Source organism: Rhineura floridana, chromosome 11 (genome assembly GCF_030035675.1).
Source record: "Rhineura floridana isolate rRhiFlo1 chromosome 11, rRhiFlo1.hap2, whole genome shotgun sequence".
Classification (NCBI taxonomy): domain Eukaryota; kingdom Metazoa; phylum Chordata; class Lepidosauria; order Squamata; family Rhineuridae; genus Rhineura; species Rhineura floridana.
The window spans coordinates 8472785-8494417 of NC_084490.1; the positions used below are offsets into that span (position 1 = coordinate 8472785).

The window sequence follows — 21633 nt, forward strand, 5'->3', positions numbered from 1 at the left end:
TCCACATCATCAGGCTGCCGCAACTGAGACTGATCCCAACTTAGTGCCTTCCTTCATTTGTTTTTCAAGCTTTCCCCTCCCACTTGACCATGCTGTGTCCACCCCTTTTTTTGTAATCCCCTCTGCAAGGTTGGGGTCCTCCCTTTCTCTGCAATGCCTTGGATCTCCCTGCCCATTTCCCAGTGGAAGTAGAACCCAGGAATCCTGATTCCAGTGGCCTAATCATCTCACCAGCCTTTCTTAGCTGTGCCCCAATAAACGCAACTTGGTTTCAGCCAGCGCTGCTCCCCCTAATTAAGAGAGAGAGTGTGTGTGTGTGTGTATGCATGTGTGACATATATACACACACACACATATATATATATATACACACCAGGCTATGGTCTGAAGGCACATGAGGCCAGCACCCTGCTGAAACTAAGCAGGATCAGATCTGGTCAGTGCCTGGATGGGAGACCGCCTGGGAACCATATGTAAGCCGCCTTGGGTTTCTGTCAAGAAAAGAAAGGCGGGGTATAACTAACTAAGTAAAACTAACTAACTAAAACTAACTAACAACCGAAGAATGCTCTTATATCCTTCTCAGCTGCTGGCCTGGGGATTCCACCTTGGCCCTCCCCCCGCCCCGATCAGATCCAGGCTTTTAAAATTCTCTGCTCCACCCACCACCCAGGTGCAGAAACTGCAGGCCATCCTGAAGCCTATGATGCTTCGCCGGCTGAAGGAGGACGTGGAGAAGAACTTGGCCCCCAAGCAGGAAACCATCATTGAGGTGGAGCTCACCAACATCCAGAAGAAGTACTACCGGGCCATCCTGGAGAAGAACTTCAACTTCCTGTCCAAAGGGGCAGGGCATAGCAACATGCCCAACCTCCTCAACACCATGATGGAGCTGCGCAAGTGCTGCAACCACCCCTACCTCATCAATGGCAAGTTAGCCGGAGAGTAACCCAGTTAATTGCAGGCAAGGGGTGGGAGAGAAGGTGTCAGGTGCTGTTTGTTTTAAAGGTGCAGGGCTTAGAGGAGATGGTCTGCCAAGGTGGGGAGATGTGTGAAGCAGCCCCCCCCCCCACGACAGTGGTTGAAAAAAATATACTCCCATCTCCCAGCAACTTCTGTGTAAATGCGGTTTATGCTCCAGAGGATATAACCAACTTTAGGACTGATGTCCATTTTTAAATACTTACAGCAAATTCTCTGTCCTTTAAAAAAAAAAAAAAATCTTGATGTCTCATATGCCCTGAGGAAGCTCAGCTCAGAGATGGAACTTCTGATATATAGAATTAGGGGGCAAGGTGTTTTAAAAAGCAGGTTTCTAGTTCTCATGATTGTGGTGGCGGCTGCATCCTTCAAAACATTCAAACTTCTCAAGTTTCTAACTTTTGGCTTTAGGGTCTGTTCTCACATGCTCTTTCTCCCCTCCCCAAAATCAGGTGCAGAGGAGAAGATCCTGACTGAGTTTCGGGACTCGTGCCATCAACGTGTGCCCCACGACTTCCCCTTGCAGGCCATGGTGCGTTCCTCTGGGAAGCTGGTGCTGATTGATAAGCTGCTCCCCAAGCTGAAGGCCGGCGGGCACAAGGTGCTGATCTTTTCCCAAATGGTCCGTTGCCTTGACATCCTGGAGGACTACCTCATCCAGAAGAGGTGAAAGCTTCCTTGCCTTGAACCCAGAATGTTACTGTGCGGCCTCTGAGAGCCAGATTCGGCATATTCACTTTTGAGATATCCAAAGTTAAGCAAATGAGAACAATTTTATGCAAAAATTCAGTATAGAAACATAGGGAACTGCCTTATACTGAGTCCATCAATGGTCCATCAAGCTCAGTGTTGTCTACACTGACTGGCAGCAGCTCTCCAGGATTTCAGGCAGGGAGTCTCTCCAGCCCTACCTGGAGATGCTGAGGATTGAACTTGGGACCTTCTTCATGCAGAGCAGATGCTGTATCGCTGAGCTACCGTTTCTTCCCCTATATATTGTAGTATATATAGTCTCAATTCATACCAGAGTGTCCATTCTGTGTTGGAAGGAATCATGACTTTTTAAAGCAAGCCTTGGCTTACTGACAGCGGTGCTGACCTACCATAGGTTACGTGGAAGGCTGGCTTCTAATAGCACTAGCCCTGGACCTGGAAGCCTTTATTTATTTATTTTTTTATTTTATTTTATTTATATACCGCCCTAAGCCCGAAGGCTCTCTGGGCAGTGTACAAAAAGATAAAACAAGCACAGTGTATAAATACAATAAATACAATAAATCAAGAAACAAAAACAAACAAACAATAAAAGAACCAAACAACGTCCAAAATACAAATAATAGTGAAATACTGTTAATCCCAGTTCTCTCATGCCCTGCTTCTTTATCATCAGTAGAATCGTATGGTTGGGAGGGATGGGAAGGGCTGCTGAACCTTCAGCTGCCTGGCGGCATTCATCCACCAGCAGCTGGCCGTCTTCCTCATCCCCCAGTTCTGTTTAACACTGTTGTGAGAAAGCTAAGATAAGGTTGTAGCTTTTCTATTTTGGCCAGTCTAGTGGCAAGTCAATTCCAAAGTTAGGAACTTAGGAAGCTGCCTTATACCGGATTGGACCATTAATCCACCTAGCTCAGTACTGTCTCCACTGACTTGTAGTGGTTCTCCAAGGTTTCAGATTAGAGTCTGTTTTTCCCCCCAGACTGTTGTACCCATGCAATAGAGTGAATAGATAGATTCCCAGGATAGTAGAGGTGACTATCATTCAGAGATGGCCTGCTTTGAATGCCCCTATGTAATAAAAGAAGAACTTTTCTGGAAAAGTTAAGCAGTGAGCACTTCCCGAGGGAGGTGGGGGAATGTTGAGTTCAGCCTGCTCTTTGGTGTGCTAGCTGTCTACTTGCAGGGAGTTCACAATGGAATGGAAATGTTCAAAATTGGTTTTTCTCCCATCTTCCGTCCGAATTGGTATAGTCCAATCTACCACCCCAGGACTCTTCCACTTCATTCTTTGGCCCTTGTAGACCAATCATTAGACAGTATCCTTCAAACAAGAATTACAGTGGATAGGAAGGGGAGGCAGGTGTGCCAGCCTGGCCCTATGATATTCCGTAGCCAGGTCCGCTGGCCTCTCCTCTCCCTGCCAGGGTGTTCCTCATACTTTGTGCACCCATGTGAGGTTGGCCATCCCTGGTTCAGTTTCTGTGTTCTCTAATTGCCTTGCCCTCCTGTTTTCCACACAGGTATCTTTACGAACGCATTGACGGGAGAGTGCGGGGGAACCTGCGGCAGGCAGCCATCGATCGCTTCAGCAAGCCTGACTCCGACCGCTTTGTCTTTCTGCTCTGCACACGGGCGGGTGGGCTGGGGATCAATCTGACGGCCGCCGACACTTGCATCATCTTTGACTCGGACTGGAATCCCCAGAATGACCTGCAGGTATGGCTAGCAGGCATGCCTTCAGTGGGGGCGAGCCACTCTTCTGCCACTAGGAGTCTTTGTGTTGCCCATGGAAAAAGCATTGGAGTTTGCTGGATGAAAACACACGTTTGGATTCTTCCTTTTGCCCATTAAGGGCCACTGAGTAACTTTGGGCCTGTATCTTTCTCTCTCGACCTAACCTTCCTCACAGGGTTGTTGTGGGAATCAAATGGGATAACCCTGTATATGATCCTAACTTCCCTGGAATAATGTGCTCCAAAGAACAAACATATTATACAAAAGGTTAATGAGCAATAATGCCACAGAACAACCGGTTATAGATCTGTTTTGACAATTAAGTCTTTTTCACTTATGTCCCAATTAGTCCCAAGTCCTTGGGAAAGGTTTTTCTAAACAATCTCATTTGGGGAATGTGTCCGCGTGATTCCTCTTGTGCATCAGCAGCCGATAAGAAGCCTTTTTGTTGAGAGGTTGTTCTCTCAAAACTTAATTTTGTGTTATGTATTATTCTCCAAAATTCACGAAAGCACTTACCTGACATGCAGACAGGATTTTTTGTTATTATTTTACAAAAACTGATTGTTCACCCTTTCTTCCTAGGAAAAGTCAAGAACAAGCAATAGATTCCATAGATCTTAACTTTATAGGGTGGTATTCAATGCTAGTCCTCATTAGAATAGACCTATTGAAGTTAAGGGATATGAGTAACTTAGGTTCATTCATTTCGGTGGGCCTACTCGGGTAGGACTTAATTGAATACAACCAATTCTTGATGTGGTTATAACCCCTGTGTAACTAATCATTTGCAGTGCTTATTGCATTGGGCGCGTAGGGGTCCTTATTGCATATTCTACTGTTTCCTTGGGAGTAGACTTAAAATGTGGTGGACTGATCTCCCTCCCCCTTTTTCCTCCCCAATCCCAGCCTCCTCTTGTGTAAGAATTGATCTTCCCCTTTTTCTGAGCATTGCGTAATAGCAGTGTTCCCAGCTGTCTCCCATCTTAATTTTAGAGGTAAAAGGACACACATTCTGTTACTGGATGAATGGAGGGGTCAGTCCCATGGTGTCTCTCTTCCAGGCCTTTCCCCTACATACTGCCTCCCTATGATCCAAAGTTAACTCTTCTTTCTCCCATCTCTGACCACTAAAGAGGAGCTTTTTTAAAAAAAGAAGACCTCAGTTTCTATATCCAAGGGCAGACTGAGCAGTGGCTCCTCTTATGTTGAATTGTGTGGGCCCCGCCGCCCGTGCACGCTCCTGTTTTTCCTACTTGTTTCTCTCTCGCCCTCCTCCCAGGCACAGGCTCGCTGCCACCGTATCGGGCAGAGCAAGGCAGTAAAGGTCTACCGTCTCATCACCCGCAACTCTTACGAGCGTGAGATGTTTGACAAAGCCAGCCTCAAGCTGGGCCTGGACAAGGCTGTTCTGCAGTCTATGAGTGGGCGAGAAGGCAGCATTGCCGGGGTAAGCATTGGTGGCAGTGGGCAGATGCTGTGGGTGGAGGCAGTGGGGAGGGAAAAAGCAACTGTCTGTGAATTCATCTGGCTTGCAAATGTGTTCTGCTAGGTCCTCTAGTGCTAGAGACTGGTGTCCCCAATGCTTTTATGGGGTGCTTTTTAAAATTCTCCACCTTGCCCTCTCCCCCCAAGCATTTCAGTCTACCTTATAAAAAGATTGGACAGTTGTGTGTGTGTGTGCGTGAATGAGAGAGAGAATAGAGTTTCAAAACTGCCACTCTTCTGGTCCGGTGATTTGGCGTAATAGCATGTATTTTTTAAGAGCATTTGTATTCTGCCCTTCAGCCAAAAAGGCTCTCAGAGCAGCTTACATGCAATCAAATAAAGCCAGACGCTCCCTGTCTACTAGCTTACTATAAAAAAGACATGACATACAAGGAAAAGGGGACAGGGAGGGAAAAGGCGGCGGCGGGGGGGGAAGCAAACTTAAAGTTCTTAAAGTTACGTTATAGCTCTTAATGATGACCAGCTGGAAGGGAAACATTTTGGGGGCAGGAGGCTCCTGAGGGAGCTGACCTTTTCAGCAGAGTTGGTTAGAACGGACCCTGCTTCCATTCCAGCCCAAAACAAATTGGAGAAGGTGGTCTTCTTATTGTTCCCTCTCCGTTGTCACTGTGTTTTCTTCTCAGATCCAGCAGTTTTCAAAGAAGGAGATTGAAGACCTGCTGCGTAAGGGGGCCTACGCTGCCATCATGGAAGAGGACGACGAGGGCTCCAAGTTCTGCGAGGAGGATATTGACCAGATTCTCCTTCGGCGCACCACCACCATCACCATTGAGAGTGAGGGGAAGGGGTCCACCTTTGCCAAGGTATCCCACTTGCCCTTTCGCTGTCCCTTACTTTTTTGTTTAGGGATGGGAAGGCCGTTGAACCTTGAGCCGCTTGGCAGTGCTCATCCCCCAGCAGTTCTCTTTAACGCTGTTGCAAGTGGGCTAAGATTAGGCCAGTGGTAGCCACCTTATTTCCCCTCTTCTTTTTTGCCAAGCCTGTGGCCAGTCAATTCCAAATTTAGGAATGCAGGAAGACCGTTTATCCATCTAGCTCAATATTGTCTACACTGACTGGCAGCAGCTCTCTAGGATTTTAGGGAGAGCTCTTTTCTAGCCCTCCCTGGAGATGCCAGTGATTGATCCTTGGGACCTTCTGCATGCAGAGCAGATGTTCCACCACTGAGCTATGGCCTTTCTAGGTTTGGCAATCCGGAACTCCCACATAGGTACATAGGATGCAGAAGCAATGCAGTGCCTGTTCTGAGAAGACTAAGGAGAGAGAGAGAGCCATGAGGCCCAGAAACTTGCTTGCTTTGTTTTAAAATGGTCTCCTGTGTTCTCTATCGAGGATGCTATGTTGTGTACTCTACAGAACAATAGCTAAGAGTGTGTGTGACATTATCGTGGATTCGTCTACCCTGCCCCATCAGTCCTTTCCCCCCTGCCTCTTCCTCTCCCCCAGGCAAGCTTTGTGGCCTCCGAGAACAGGACCGACATTGCCTTGGATGATCCCAATTTCTGGCAAAAGTGGGCCAAGAAGGCAGACTTGGACCTGGATATGCTCAACAGCAAGGTGTGCTTGGGGGGAGGGGGTGAATTAGGGTGTGTGTGCCCCACATGCTTAATTCAATGTTTGATTGGCCGCATTAGTAACATCAGAGAGCAGAAGACTTCACAGTAATCCCAATATCCTGGTTCATGACATCCTTTTTCTTGTGGGTTGTGGTTTCCAACACATCCACCCCAGTCCCAAATGAATACTTCCTGCCTCCTCTGTGACAAAGAGGTGGGGCATGCTTCACAGCTCTTGAATCTGCCGCAGTTTACAAAGGCAGGGGAGAATTTTCCATTTGAGAAGTGCCTGCGGGAAGGGTTGCCATTTTGATAGAAGGGGTCCGACAAGGGCCTCTCTCTCTCTCCCCCCTCCCTGCAGAACAACCTGGTGATTGACACGCCCCGGGTGCGCAAGCAGACGCGCCACTTCAGCACCCTGAAGGACGACGACCTGGTGGAGTTCTCCGACTTGGAGAGCGATGATGACGACCGGCCGCGCTCCCGGCGCCATGACCGCCACCACCATCATCCTCTCCACCACTCGTACGGGCGCACGGACTGCTTCCAAGTGGAGAAGCAACTGCTAGTCTATGGGTATTTGGTGTGCTTGGGGGCAGGCAGTGTGAGGGCTGGTGGGGAAAGGACAGTAATGTGGTTGGGGGAGGGATGGACCCATCTCCGTTTAGATTTAATCCAGAGTTTTTACAACGGGGGAATCCTTGGATGCTTAGCAGGAACTCCCTGAGGCCAAGATGACTAATGAAGGACAGGTTTCCCACCACTACCAGTGGGCAAGTGGGTATGTATTCTACAGCAACCCCTGAGTTCATGAAGGACAACAAGTGCTGCCCAGTGGCCTTGGCCAGTGCTTGGGGCGAGTTGGCTACATTCCTTCAAACACTTCCCAGAAACCTCTGCAGCACCCAGGCACTCCATGGCAGACGTTCAGAGGTTCCTTGTCAGACATGCCATTAGGGGAAGAAGCCACTGGATCAATCCACCAATTATCTTTCTACTGACGGCAATATGTCAGGAAGGGTACCTTTTTAAATATTTACGCATATATGTGTAGCCTCAGGAAGTGGGAGGGAATTTACAACTTACTAAACTAAAGCTACTACTAGTTGCTTGGAGGGAAAGCCATTGTTAATAGGACTCTTATTCAATAAAGAGATCTTAATAAGTGTACAGCTGCTATACCCATAGAAAACTACCACTGCTCTAAGAGCGGCCACAGAGACCAAGCTTCCAGCGCTGCTATTAATATCAGGTTGGCTGGCACAAGAAATGCGGGCTTTTCAGTGGCAGCCCCACTCTCTGTGGAATTCCCTCCCTGCCTCTGGCTTCCTCTGGCTGCTTGTAAATGGACTTAAAAGACTTGCCTCTTCCGAACGGCTTTCAAGTGGTTACGGTTGCTGATTTTTATCATTTTAACTGCCACAGTTTTTATTATGTATTATGTTGGATAGCAGCTGTTTTTGTGTTCAAAATTGTTCTGTTTTTAATTGTGAAGTGCATTGGCAAGGGCTGTTTGGCCCTGGATGCGGTATATATATATATATATTTTAAAAACCTAAATAAATAATCAAATTAAAGTATAAACAAATGAAATCTGCATGAATTTGCATGCAACTGAAACAATATTTTGCCTGCAAGAAGAAAAACCAAGGTGGTTTCAATTATTCAGGGGTGCCTTTTTAGCCTGTTGCGGAGGAGTTTTAATTGACCTACTGGATTGGAGGTTGCAGCCCTTGTTCATATCTTAATTGGTCAACACCAGAAGCTGCTTTTTACTGAGTCATACCATTGGCCCATTTAGCCCAATACTGTCTGCACTGACTGCCAGCACCTCTCCAGGGGTTGAACCTGGGACCTTCTGCATGCAAAGCAGATTCTCTGTCCTTTGGAAATGGCCTTTCCCCTGAGCTACGCCCCTTCACCGATTCAAGCCTGTGAACGGGAGAGATTTCTCAGTTACAGTAACACACCCAGGGGGGCTAATGGACAAGTCATCTGGGGATGCGGAAGGAAGGACAACCTGAAAAGGGATTTCTTCATTTGCTGGTCATGTGTGAAATCTTGCCAGCGTGTAAACAATGTACTTGGGGGGAATGGGTGGATTTTTTTATTTTAAGGAACGTTCAGTTTAGCTGCAGTGCAGGGCCACCCTCTCCATGCTTACTCAGAAGTAAGTCCCACTGTGTTCCGACAAGACTTATTCCCATTTAAGTGTGCATAGGGTTGCCGTCACGGCTGAGGAAGAGATCCCTGTCTCTTCCTGCGCCCACCAATTGACAGCTCTGACTTGCTGGTTTGCCTGGCAGGTGGGGTCGCTGGCGAGAGATCCTGTCGCACGGACGATTCAAGCGGCGGATGTCAGAGCGGGACGTGGAGACCATTTGCCGCGCCATCTTGGTGTACTGCCTGATGCATTACCGGGGCGATGAGAACATCAAAGGGTTCATCTGGGATCTCATCAGCCCAGTTGAGAACGGCAAAGCCAAAGAACTTCAAAACCACTCTGGTAAGGGGCAGGGGCAGTGGGCAGCTCCATTATTTTTTCTCCTTATTGCTGTCCGTTTGGGATAATGCCATATCCCTGAGCCCTTCCTCTCACAGTTGTGAAGGCCTTGGCCAAATTTGAGCTGCCCTTTTGTGGTGACCTGTTTGGGATGCTGGTGTCTTGGGATATTACATAGCGCAGATTGGGGGTTTTTTTTGGGGGGGTGGGGGCAAATTCACAATGGCGAGAAATTCAGGGTGGTGGAACTCTTGGGGAAATGAGATATGGATAGTTTCACTGATGGCTGAAAGAGGCACCTCGTTCCGTTTTTGCAGCCTCCTAAACTCCTGCTCGGGTGACAGCATGTGTGTTGTTGTTTTTTATATGTCTGAGCTCGAGATGCGATGGAAAAAACCTGGGGTAACCCTAATCCCTATTGCACTGGTTCCATGTTATACCTAGAGAGCCATGCCCCTGCTCTGAGCTCACTTCCTGTTCCTCGGACAGGCCTGTCCATCCCAGTCCCGCGGGGCCGCAAGGGGAAGAAAGTCAAGTCCCAGACCACTTTTGACGTCCAGAAAGCCGAGTGGATCCGCAAGTACAACCCGGACACCCTCTTCCAGGATGAGGGCTACAAGAAACATCTCAAGCACCAATGCAACAAGTAAGGGATGCAAAGGGAACCCGGTTCAAGACACCGGTGTGGCTAGCGAGGGCAGGTCCCCCTTCCTTCTTCAGTCCCGACCCCATTAAAGCCGTGCATTTGGAATAGAGAGAAGCCCCATAGGTTTTGTTGTTACGTGCTTCCAAGTCGATTATGACTTGTGGCGACCGTATGAATCAGTGACCTCCAAGAGCATCTGTCATGAACCTCCCTGTTCAGATATTGTAAGTTCAGGTCTCTGGCTTCCTTTATGGAATCAATCCATCTCTTGTTTGGCCTTCCTCTTTTTCTACTCCCTTCTGTTTTTCCCAGCATTATTGTCTTTTCTAGTGAATCATGTCTTCTCATTATGTATCCAAAGTATGATAATCTCAGTTTCATCATTTTAGCTTCTAGTGACAGTTGTGGATTAATTTGTTCTAACACCCAATTATTTGTCCTTTTCACAGTCCATGCTATGCGCAAAGCTCTCCTCCAACACCACATTTCAAAGGAGTTGATTTTTCTCTTATCCGCTTTTTTCACTGTCCAACTTTCACATCCATACATAGAAATAGGGAATACTATGGTCTGAATGATCCTGAGTTTAGTGTCCAGTGATATATCTTTGCATCTGGCTGGCAGCAGCTCTCCATAGTTTCAGGCAAGGGATACTCCCATCCCTACCTGGAGATGTCAGGGATTGAACCTGGGGCCTTTTCCATGCAAAGGTGATGCACTACCACTGGGCTATGGCTCTTCCCCATCATAGCGGCACTGTGATGGTACGTGGCTGCTATCTCAAAAGTTATAGCCTCGTGAATTGCTTGGTTTTCTCATTTAGGGGCAAGCTGCAGTCCATCAAACAAGTGGATAGATTTATAGAAGTGCAGAGAATGGCAATGCAAGAACAAGCTTTCTCAGCCATAACGCGCTGTTTGAGGAATGCTTCCGCCAGCGGATATACCCCTGCTGCCATTGCTGTCAGCTTTTAGGTGTCAGCCTAAGGCATTCCTTTTTACTCAAGTTTCGGGTGGTTAATTGGGATCCTAGTGCAGCATGATTTCTGGCCTGTTTGCAGTGTTCATTTTCTTGATAGTATTGTTGGATAAGCACTTTTAGTAAATCATTCTGTTCATTTATTTTGTTTGTTTTTAAACGTTTGCACATTCTGTGCATTTTTATGAATGTGTAAATTATTTTTGAGACTTTTGTGGAACGTAACAAAGAGTGCCACCCACATTGCTGTTTTGCTGACCACAGCAAACGAAAATGTCAAATACGGCAGCTGATCATTTCTCCTTTCTTTAGCATATGCATTTTGCCAGTCCGCAATCCATGTATGTCCAGACTGCTTGGGGGGGGGGGGAATGATACGGGCACAGACTTGGGGGGCTGTCAAGTGTAGATAAGCAAAGGGTGCACTGCCCTCTTCCCCGTCCTCTCCCAGCTGAAAAGCCATTCTTCTCTCCCTAGGGTGCTCCTACGGGTGCGCATGCTCTATTACCTGCGCCAGGAGGTGATTGGGGACCAAGCCGAGAAAGTTTTGGCAGGAGCCGCTTCCAGGTAATGTTTTATTTACTCATTTATAAATTTGTTGTGTTTTTATCCTGCCTTTCCTCCTAAAAAGTGGCACGTGTGTGTCTTCCCACTTCCACTTAACCCTCACACAGCAACCCTATGAGGTAGGTCAGGCTGAGAAATGGTCCCTTGTGAGTTTCATGACTCAAACTTTTTCCTTGATTAAGAGCATCAAATGTGTGTGAGAGAGACTGTGCGTGTAAGAACATAAAAAGAGACTTGCAGGGTCAAGCCATGGGACCACCTAGTCCAGCATCCTGTTCTTACAGTGACCATCCAGATGCCTATGGGAAGCCCACAGGCTGGACCTGAGCGCTCTCCCCTCTTGCAATTCCCATCAGCTGGCATTCAGAGGCACTCTGCCTCCAACAGTGGCGGTAGAACGTAGCCATTGCGGCTAGTAGGCTTTGAGAGCCATAACCTCCATTAATTGGTCTATTCAAGACATAAGTTGTCATTTCTTTCCCAAAGCTGATCCTAAGTTTGCACTTCAGGGACAGAAAACAGGTCTTACCTACCCCACTTCCGGTTTTCATGTGGATTTCTACATGTGTGTGCCATCCTTTCCTGAGGTTTGTGACTAGGCTGAGAATTTCTGTAGGATGCCACGCTTCCGAGCGACCTCACCTGCCCTCGGCTGACACTTCTTCTTTTTTCTGTTCTTTTTTCCTGCTCCCTCATTCCTTTCTCTCCCTTTCCGACTCTCGCTCCTTCCTGCAGTGAAATTGACATCTGGTTCCCACTGGTGGATCAAGCAGAGGTCCCCACAGCCTGGTGGGATACGGACGCTGACAAGTCCTTGCTCCTTGGCGTCTTCAAACACGGTAGGTGGTGCTGAAGTACTGTTCTGGGGAAGGGACTCGCGATTATCCCATTACGAGCTGTGCTGTTGATTGGCCTAAGTTGTTGTGTTTTTTTGGTAGGGGGTAATAGGCAAATTCTTGCCTGAGCCATGGACGCATGCTTGGTGGCCTGATGGCAGGTTAATTACTCCTGTCAGTGTTTTTTCCTCTCTGCCAGTAAAATGCAATGCGTTTGGTAGTGGCCTTCCCTTGGAAGGGTGGTGTGTGGTGAAAATTCTGCATTAACTGAGAGCTGAGGAGCTGGCTAGGCTTGAAATATATGGATGATACCCAACTGAGTCACGCTCGGGGGACTATCCATTGGAATCGGTGGACTTACATCCATTTGCACCCCCTACAGGCTACGAAAAGTACAACACCATGCGAGCGGACCCTGCGCTCTGCTTCCTGGAGAAGGCCGGCCGCCCAGACGACAAGGCCATTGCCGCCGAGCACCGCCTGGATGTGGGAGAAGGGTGAGCGGCTGATGCCGGGCTGGGCTGTTTCTGAGGGTTCCAGGGATGGGAGAGGTAGGGGAGTTGCTAGAGGAAGGGAAATTAAAGTGGGGGGGAGGTGAACCCATGCACCCATGATGACTTGCCATGCTAATACCGAGGCACGGAGTGGAGCCGTTGGCTCTGAACCCGGGTGTCAGTGAGTTAAGCTTGCTTCTCACGGGAAGTCCTGAGGTGTGTTTGTATGGAGGGGGAGGGAATAAGTAGAGATTAAAGCAGAGATAACTAACCAGTTGTTTTCTTCTTGCCTCCTCCCAACCCTTTGCTGACAGGGTGGATTTTGACAAGGACTGCGAGGACCCGGAATACAAACCAGTGGGAGGCCCCACCAAGGAGCCAGATGATGAGGTGAGGTCCTGAATCAATCGCATAACGAAGGAGTCGCCAACATGGAGTCGCTTTCTCTCTTTTTGTCTCATGGGAGTGGGGGCAGGGAGGGAATGATCAAAGGCAGCAGTGCTCAAAAATCCAAACATGCCTGCAGGTTCATGACCTTGCCATAACTGAGGCCCCATCTGCGGTATACATTTAAAGCAGTATTATACCACTTTAAATATTCATGGCTTCTCACAAAGAGTCTGGGAACTGTAATTTAAATATGCTGAAGGTTTTTAACAGAGCTACAATTCACTCACAGAGTTACAATTCTCAGAGTTCCCTGGGAAGAGGGATCGACTGCTAAACCACTCTGTGAGCGAGTGTGAGGGGAATAGGGGCTTCCTAACAACTCTCAGCACCCTTAACAGCCTACAGTTCCCAGGATTCTTTGGGGGAGGCCTTGACTGTTTAAAGTGATATGAAGCTGCTTTAAATGTATAGTGCAGATGGGGGCTTATACAGGTCATAGCATTTTCTTTTGCTGCTTAAGAATTCAGGAGCAAAAAGGGGGGGAAAGAAATTAAATTTTTCTCATGTTTGCCCTTTGTCGAGATTTGTATATTGGCCACATTTTGTACCTCAGCATTCCATTAAAAATGCTCTAGACAGCTAGCAACAGTAAAATCCAGATTGAGAGTAATAAAAAACTACTCAAACAAGAAAGTGATATTACAATTAAATCCAGGTAGGAGCAGATAAAACGGACAACTAGTTAAAACATAATTTAATTGGAAATACTGATCAAAATGCAGCAGAGGAAAACGAAACAGTAGGCCAAATGCCCATTGACATTTTTAAAAAGGGCTTGCCTGTTGGTGGAAGGCCACCAAAATGGTATACTAAGAGCCAGAATGAAGGGGGTCTTTGCGTTTCTTTTTCATACTGTTATTAGTATTAGGTGGTATGTTCCAGAAATGGCCCTAGTGTTAATCCAAACCACTCTGTGGCTGGAGTAGCTAGTCAGAGTAGCTAGTGATTTAAAGCAGTTTCATATCACCTTATTCCTGAAACGAATCTCACTGTTGCAGGGTGACCCATTGATAATGATGGATGAAGAAATATCTGTGGTGGATGGTGAGGAAGGTAAATACTTGCTGATTGAAAGTGTTTGACGAAAGAGGTGGTGAAAACCTTGTCTTTTTCTTCCCGGGGTGGTGGTGCTCATGGGGAAGCTGTGTGATGATGGTGGTGCAAGGGGAACAGAAATGATAGTGACACCGCTTGCACTTTTCCTGCAGGTCAGCCAGGGAACCTGTTCTGGCCCCCAGCCTCGGCCCTCACAGCACGTTTGCGGAGACTAATCACCGCCTTCCAGCGGAGCTACAAGCGTGAGCAGCTCAAGATGGAGGCTGCGGAACGAGGGGACCGGCGTCGCCGGCGTTGTGAGGCCGCCTTCAAGCTGAAAGAGATGGTGCGGCGGGAGAAACAGCAGAGGTAATGCTCTGGTCTGGCTGTGAGGCCCAAGACAGGCACATCTTTGCATTCTCCCCGGTAGTCTGGGCTCTGGAGATTCCAAATTCTGGGGCCACAATGCCCAGGGCCTCTAGCCTGGCATATACAAATCAAGTGTGCTGCTACTTTATTGAGATGTTGGAAGAAATGCTGTTCATTAGGACTACTACCCAGTTAAATGAAACCTAAGGTTCAACACTAAGCACACGTATACTAGGAAGTAAGTTCCATGGAGTTCGGTGGATTACCCTGTTATTCAGTTGATTGACTGGATGGATTTACATATAACTAAAAAATAGTCTGAATTAAGAAACTTACTTTAGGGTGTATCCAACTAAGTTCTGCTCAGAGTAGACGCATTAAAATTAATGGGCTTAAATTATTTATTTATTTATTAAATTTATATCCTGCCCTTCCTTCTAAAAGGAGCGCAGGGCAGCAAACAAAAACACTAAAAACACTCCAAAAATATTAAAACAAAACATCTCTAAAAAATATCTTTCTTTTAAGCAGCTTTAAAAACATCTTAAAAAGCAATTCCAAAGCAGATTCAGAGTGGGATATGGTCTCTACTTAAAAGGCTTGTTGAAAGAGGAAGGTCTTAAGTATTAGCTGGAAAGGACAGAGATTTAAGGGGACGGAATTCCAAAGTGTTGGTGTTACAACAGTAAAGGTCACACTAAATAGTAATTTCTATTAATTTCAGTTGGTCTAGTCTGTGTAGGATTAACACTGCATGCAACCATCATTATTAGGTGATGTGCATGGATGTTGTAGAGATGTCTTTAAATAAAGCTTCTTCTAAGTACTTCCATTGAAGAACTTCTTTAAGCTTCCTGATTAATTAGGGCAACTTTTATAAACAATTTCCCAAATCTGTTAATCTAATTCAGCCCTTCCCAAACTGGAATTCTCCAGATGATGTGGACTACAACTCCCATCAGCCTCAGTCAGCAAGTCAGCAACAACCTCTGGTGCTGCCAGGTGTTCGACAGGTGTGTGGCCCTGTCCACCTATCAGAGAGGCCCAAGGAAGGTGGGGAAGCTCAGGTTTTGGCCCACCGGCTGGATCCTGTTCCCCACCCCTGTTATAGAATCACTGTTAAAAGCGTCACACTAAAAACCCACACACGACTAACGCGCATTAGAACCAAATAGTGCTAGGAAAGGTTCTTTCTTGGAACTTTGCACTTGAGCATAACTTCTGCTTTTAAAAGAGGTTTATGGGAACTGGTACGTTCTTCTGTGGGATTTGGTAGTGTTTCATTTCCATGCCATTTTGTTCTGCCAATAAAGAAGAAAGCCGCTGATTTTAAGATACCATCTTCAAGAATGTGTTTCCTGCAATTCTTTTCTTGGGCTGTTTATATGAATTGTATTTTGCTTGTAATCCTGTTTCATTTATTAGTTCCTTGTTTATTTACTTTAATTTTTATTTAATAGTTATAGACAGCCTTCTAAGGGCAAAACTGCCATTTCATTAATTTTCATCAGGTTGTATCCAAGTAAGTTTTACTCAGAGTAGACCTGTTGAATTTAATGCGCCCCTAAGTTAGCCACGTCCATTCGTTTCAATTACTAACATGGCATACAATCCATAATTTTCTATCCCACCTTCAGGATACAGATTCTTCCAAGCTAACAAAACATAAAACAATGACAAATGCAGTTAAAACAATTCAAAATCCTCCAACCGTTTGTTTTTTTAAATACCCTACACGTACACCAGGATTAAACATTCATAAAAGACTATGGATTGTTCATTATTATTCATTTTAATTATTCACAAAAAAAACTATTCAGTGAAATACGGGGGGGGGGAGGCAGAATCTTCAGTGCCTTTTTTAAAAATGGGGACGGAAGGAGAACAGAATGGAGCTGCCATGGGAGAGAGTTGCACAAAAGGGGGACTACCACTGAAAGTTGGGGGGGGGAGACAATCTGTCCCTGATACCTGCCAGCCAGAGAGTAGTTGCGTAGCCCTCCCCCTACAATAGCCAGCCGTTGGTCACTACAGAATGGCTCTCTCAGCAAACATAGGAGGCTGCAGAGAGGAACTTGGGATCAGCTAGGCTGTTGATTCTTCCACTGAAACGTCTTAGGGCTTGACTGTTTCCCGTGGGGTGGGCCTCATCTCTTGTCTCGCTTCCAAAGGTGGACACGTCGAGAGCAATCTGACTTCTATCGTGTGGTCTCCACGTTTGGGGTGGAGTATGACCCGGACACCATGCGCTTCCACTGGGGCCGCTTCCGGGCCATGGCCCGGCTGGAGAAGAAGACGGATGAGAGCCTCGCCAAGTATTTCCATGGGTTCGTGGCCATGTGTCGGCAAGTGTGCCGGCTGCCTCCTGCCGCAAGCGATGGTTAGTACTGGGCTCCAGGTGGGTCAGGGAGAGTCTAGTCTTCCCCAGCTGCGTGCCGTCTGGAAGCTGCTAGACTAAAACTCCCATCATCCCTGACCATTGGCCATGTTGGCTGGGGACTGATGGGAGATGGAGTCCAACAATATCTGGTTGGCATGTAGACTGTAGAATGACTGATCCCATTGGAGGTGGCACATAAGGACTGCATTCCTTGACGTTTCTTGGGCACACGGAATGTACTTTTGTATCTCTGGATCGTATGTGGGAGGACTTCAGGACAATGATGGGTTTAGTCCCCACCGCCAGGGACAGACCAGTTGTATAACCAAGGAAAGGAAAGGCAGGTCCATCCCCCGGGTCCTTTGCCTTCCTCTGCGGGGATAGTAGGTTCTTCACTTCAGCTCACGCTTCTTCCCTCACCTAAAGATTTTTTCTGCCTTCAATTTTTTCCTTGGTGTGTCTTTTCTCATCTGCCCTCCAGCTCATTAGACAAAGAAGTGGGTGTGTGGGTGTGCTTGCTACGCGCACGCACCAAAGATCTCTTCTTTTGTGTATGTTCCTGTTTGTGCAGTATTGCTCCTTCCTGTCCGGGCAGGAATGGTAGAAGGCAACACAGAAGCATATATTTATATTTTTTCAGTAGTTAGATTTTTATATCCTGTCCTTCTTCCGATATGGAGCTCAAGGTGACTTGGAAAACTCAGGAACAGGGGTGTGTGTATATGCACACAAACAAGAAATACAAATGAAGCCACGTTCCAAGTTATGGAATGATCTTTGTGACGAGGTGCGCCTGGCGCCAACACTGTTATCCTTTCAGTGCCAGGTCAAGACTTTCCTCTTCTCCCAGGCATTTGAGCATGTGTTTTTAAATTGTTTTTTGTGTTTTAAGATTTGTATATTTGTTTTTAATGTTTTTAATTGCTGTAAACTGCCCAGAGCGCTTCGGCTATGAGGTGGTATATACATCTAATAAATAAATAAAAATTAATAAATAAAGCCGCCAGTAACATGCCCCTCCCCCTTTCCCTGTTCCCCCTCGCAGAGTCTCCAGACCCCACGCTGTTCATCGAGCCCATCACAGAGGAGCGGGCCTCGCGCACCCTCTACCGCGTTGACCTCCTGCGGCGCCTGCGGGAACAAGTCCTGTGCCACCCCCTCTTGGAAGAGCGTCTTGCCCTGTGCCAGCCGCCGGGCCCCGAGATGCCACCCTGGTGGCAGTGTGGCCGCCACGACGGAGAGCTGCTGCGGGGTGTCGCACGCCACGGCCTCAGCCAGACTGACACCACCATCATGCAGGACCCGGACTTCTCCTTCCTAGCCGCTCGACTCAACCACATGCACAGTCGGGCGGGGAGCACGGGGACGCCTCCGCTTCCCCCGCCGACACAGCCTTCGGGGCTTCCTCTTCCTGGGGCCAGTGTGGCTGCTGCTCCCGCCCCCCTGCTCCTCCCCCCACCCTTGCATGAGCTCCCCGTTCCGCCACAGCTCCCGGCACACCCTGTTAAACCTGAATCGGCCGATGACTCTGACTCGGAGCTGGACCTCAGCAAGATCTCTGCTTCCTCGTCTTGCTCTTCCTCCTCAGGCTGCTCTGACGATAGCGAGGGTGAGCTGCCCTTCGAGGGGCTTTTCTTCCCCCACTTCCAGGGATCTCTTCTCTCTCGCGCTCTTCCCACCTCTCTTCAGACCTCTTTATTGGAAGATCCAAAACGTAAGAATGCAAGAAAAGCACATCACAGGCCAGCATCCTGTTTTCACAGTGGCCCTCCGAGTGCCTGTGGGAAGCCCTCAAGCGCAGGATCCAAGTGCAGTAGCGTTCTCCCCACTTGTAATTCCTAACAACTGGCATTCAGAGGCAGGTAGAACACAGGTGTCCTGACTTGTAGCCATGGATAGCCTTGTCCTCCGTAAAGTCGTCTAATCCTCTTTTCAAGCTGTCCAAGTCGGTGGACAACGCTACGTCTTGCGGGGGCAAATTCCACAGTTGAACTAATAAGCACAAACTAGCAGACTCCTAAATGTGCTTGGAAAATAAAAATGCTGGCTCATAAGGCACATGCATTGCCTGCCTCTTTTAAAAAACGGGTGCCAGGTGCCGAAATGATTTTTTATTTAGTCAGTTGCTGATTTGTCTTTTTTTTAACCTGTTTATTTAAATTATTTTTACAATTATATTTAGTTACATTTAAATCCCTCCCTCCTAGGTGTTCAGGGCAGCAAGCACAAGGTTCTTCTCTCCCAGCCTCACTGTTATCCTCATAGCAACCCTGCGAGGTGGGCTCGGCTGAGAGAGATTGACCTAGCTAGCTAAGATCACCCAATAAGCTTCATGGGTGAGTGGGGATTAGAACCCAAGTCTTTCTGGTCCTAGCCAGACCTTCTGACTATGCCACACTAGCTCTCTATATTACCAAACGTGGCTCCTTGAGATACTGAGCAAACTTAGTAGAATAGCTTGCAACCTTGAAAGAAGAAAGCCCATTCCCTAGTATTTTTTTAAATTATGCTATTTATTTATTTTAAAAATTGTAGTGCTTACCTTACAATTAGAGTTACACGGGAACAAAGGGAGGGGAAGCACTGAATGATAGCTGATGGGGGGGGGGGAAGAAGCAGCTCTGGTGATTAACTCTGCCAAATTCCAAAAAAATAAAAATAAGCAATTTTTATCGAAGCACCACACAACCCTATTCTCAAGGTGTGAAACTCTCGTTTTCTACTCTGAGTGAGTGTTTCACACCCTGAGAAAAGTGTTGTGTGGTGCTTTGGTAAAAGATTGTTTATATTTTTTGCTCTGCTTTGGAATTTGGCAGAGTTAAGAGATGAAACGGCTCCACAGAAGGAGAAGTTATCTCTGAAGTGCAGACAGCCAAAAAATAGCACCGGAGCTTGCCTCTTTTTCTAGGTGTTTATTTAGGATAGGAATAGGGAACCTATAGCCTTTCTGATGTTACGAGCACAGAAACCTGCCATATAATGAGTCAGACCATTGTTCCATCTAGCTCAGTGTTGTCTACACTGGCTGGCAGCAGCTCTCCAGGGTTTCAGGCAGGGGTTCTCTCCAAGCCCTTCCTGGAGATGCCAGGGAGTAAATCTGGGAAATTTTGCATGCGAAGCAGATGTTCTGCCACTGAGCTGTGGCCCCTTCCCCGTAAATTGTGCATGCTAGCATTCTCTGGACCGTAGGATCTTACATAGGGAACTGCCTCATACTGAGTCAGACCGAATGGTCCATCGAGCTCGGTCTTGTCTCCAGGGAGTCGGCAGTGGCTGTCCGGGATTTCAGACGGAGTCTCTCCTACCTGGAGATGCCAGGACTTGAGCCTGAGACCTTCAGTGCCCAAAGCAGAGGCACCACAGCTCCCATCAGCCCCAGCCAGGATGGCCAGTGGCCAGGAATTATGGGAGTTAGGCGTGCAGCAGCATCTGAAAGGTCACATGTTCCCCGCCCCTGACAGCATGTTCTATATGCCTCCTGTTCTTCCATCATGGAAGTCAAGATGGTATTACGGAAGGTTCCTCGGTGGTCTCCTGTTGAAGCGCTGACCCAGAGCTATTTAAGCTTCAGCAAGGTGGCTGTATTGCTTTTGTTCAGGTCGTGCCCTTCCAGGGACCAGCGGATGCAACAATCTCCCCTGTGGGAAAATGGATTTGCCCTTTCTAGGGTGTGCAGGCCTGCCTTGAAAAAAAAAAAAAATCCCCAGGCATTTTCACTCCTGCTATTTCTCCGCCTGAAGACTGCTCCATCTTCCAAGCGGCACGAGAAAAGGCCCGTTGGTCAGGCTTTGCTTAGGAAACAAAAAAGAGCTTGTCTGATCTGGCGTTTTCTCCCCTCCCTGTTTTTTAAATCCAGGCTTTGCTTAGGAAAACTTTCGTGTCCCTTTTTTCCTATGTGCTTCTCCGTGGCAGCCCCCTCTCATTCTCCCCCCCTTCTTTTCCCTGCCAGGCGAAGAGGCTGCTTGTGGTGGGAAGCTGTTTGAGGAAGAGGAGTCATCGCTTTTATCCCTGCCCACCTCCCACGAGGGCAGCTCCCCACAGCCCAGCGCCTCGGACCTGCTGTTGCAGGAGCGCCAGCGTGCCCACGAGTGGCCAAAGGTAACATCGCTTGGGGAGGAAGGGAGGGTCGTGATCATGGCTCTACAAGTTGGCGCTGGAGGGATCTGCTGTCATCGCTGCATAGCTCGGAATCCCAAACAGGATTGTCGGTGGTCTAGGGAAAATGGGGGGAACCTTTGGCCCTCCAGATGTTGCTGAACTCCCTCCCCATTGGCCATGCTTGGTGGGGCTGATGGGAGTTGTAATTCAGCAACATCTGGAGGGCCAGCAGTTCCCCACAGGTGGTCTAGGGCATGGATGGGGAATTCTCAGGATCAGGGGCCAAATGTGGCCCTCCAGATCTCTCTTATCTGGTCCTTGGGGTCTCTTCCGAGTTCACACACCCTCCTTGAGTGCTTTCATCTGTCTGGAATGTGTCCTTGAATTCCGATAACACCTTTTGCTTACCTGGACGGAGGATACAGCGGGCTGTGTCGAAAATAGCCTGCTGTACCAAAGATCAAATTCACATTTCCTTCTCTGCCCATTTTTGCCTCTGGCCCTGCTCACTCCTGGCTTGTGGCCCCCACAGGTTGCTCAGAAGGGAATGTGACCCTCTGGCTGAAAATGGTTCGCCATCCCTGATCTACAGTGTCAGTATCCCTGTATTGTACTGTAGCTCTTCCCACAGCTGTTGGAAGCAGGGGTGTAGTCGTCCAAGGTCTCAGGGGGTCTCAGACGCCTTACTTTTTTGGGAGCAGGGTCCCAGCAGAGTCCCAATGTCTCCAGTATCCTATAAACCATGAAAGAGGAATATGTTAGCCATTGAGAAGAGTCTAC

General features: G+C 47.7%; 1 protein-coding gene and 1 non-coding gene across 10 annotated transcripts in view; both read left to right on the forward strand.

Annotated features, from left to right (window-relative positions):
• CHD8 (chromodomain helicase DNA binding protein 8) overlaps window positions 1-21633 on the forward strand; it is a 70374-nt gene that overhangs the window by 42116 nt on the left and 6625 nt on the right. For 7 of the 9 annotated variants that reach the window (XM_061591208.1, XM_061591212.1, XM_061591207.1 and 4 more), the window contains 18 exons: window positions 674-929; window positions 1434-1647; window positions 3219-3414; window positions 4715-4882; window positions 5565-5744; window positions 6388-6498; window positions 6859-7073; window positions 8804-9003; window positions 9445-9646; window positions 11102-11191; window positions 11927-12030; window positions 12410-12524; window positions 12836-12911; window positions 13970-14024; window positions 14180-14375; window positions 16547-16755; window positions 17801-18364; window positions 20705-20853. In XM_061591208.1, coding sequence (XP_061447192.1) covers window positions 674-929; window positions 1434-1647; window positions 3219-3414; window positions 4715-4882; window positions 5565-5744; window positions 6388-6498; window positions 6859-7073; window positions 8804-9003; window positions 9445-9646; window positions 11102-11191; window positions 11927-12030; window positions 12410-12524; window positions 12836-12911; window positions 13970-14024; window positions 14180-14375; window positions 16547-16755; window positions 17801-18364; window positions 20705-20853 — 3300 coding nt within the window. The remainder of the gene's footprint in view (window positions 1-673; window positions 930-1433; window positions 1648-3218; window positions 3415-4714; window positions 4883-5564; window positions 5745-6387; window positions 6499-6858; window positions 7074-8803; window positions 9004-9444; window positions 9647-11101; window positions 11192-11926; window positions 12031-12409; window positions 12525-12835; window positions 12912-13969; window positions 14025-14179; window positions 14376-16546; window positions 16756-17800; window positions 18365-20704; window positions 20854-21633) is intronic. The other 2 variants (XM_061591216.1, XM_061591214.1) reach the window with 2 other exon arrangements.
• Window positions 12633-12741, forward strand: LOC133368131 (small nucleolar RNA U6-53/MBII-28). Its single transcript, XR_009758595.1, has one exon. It is a non-coding gene; the product is annotated as a small nucleolar RNA U6-53/MBII-28 (small nucleolar RNA).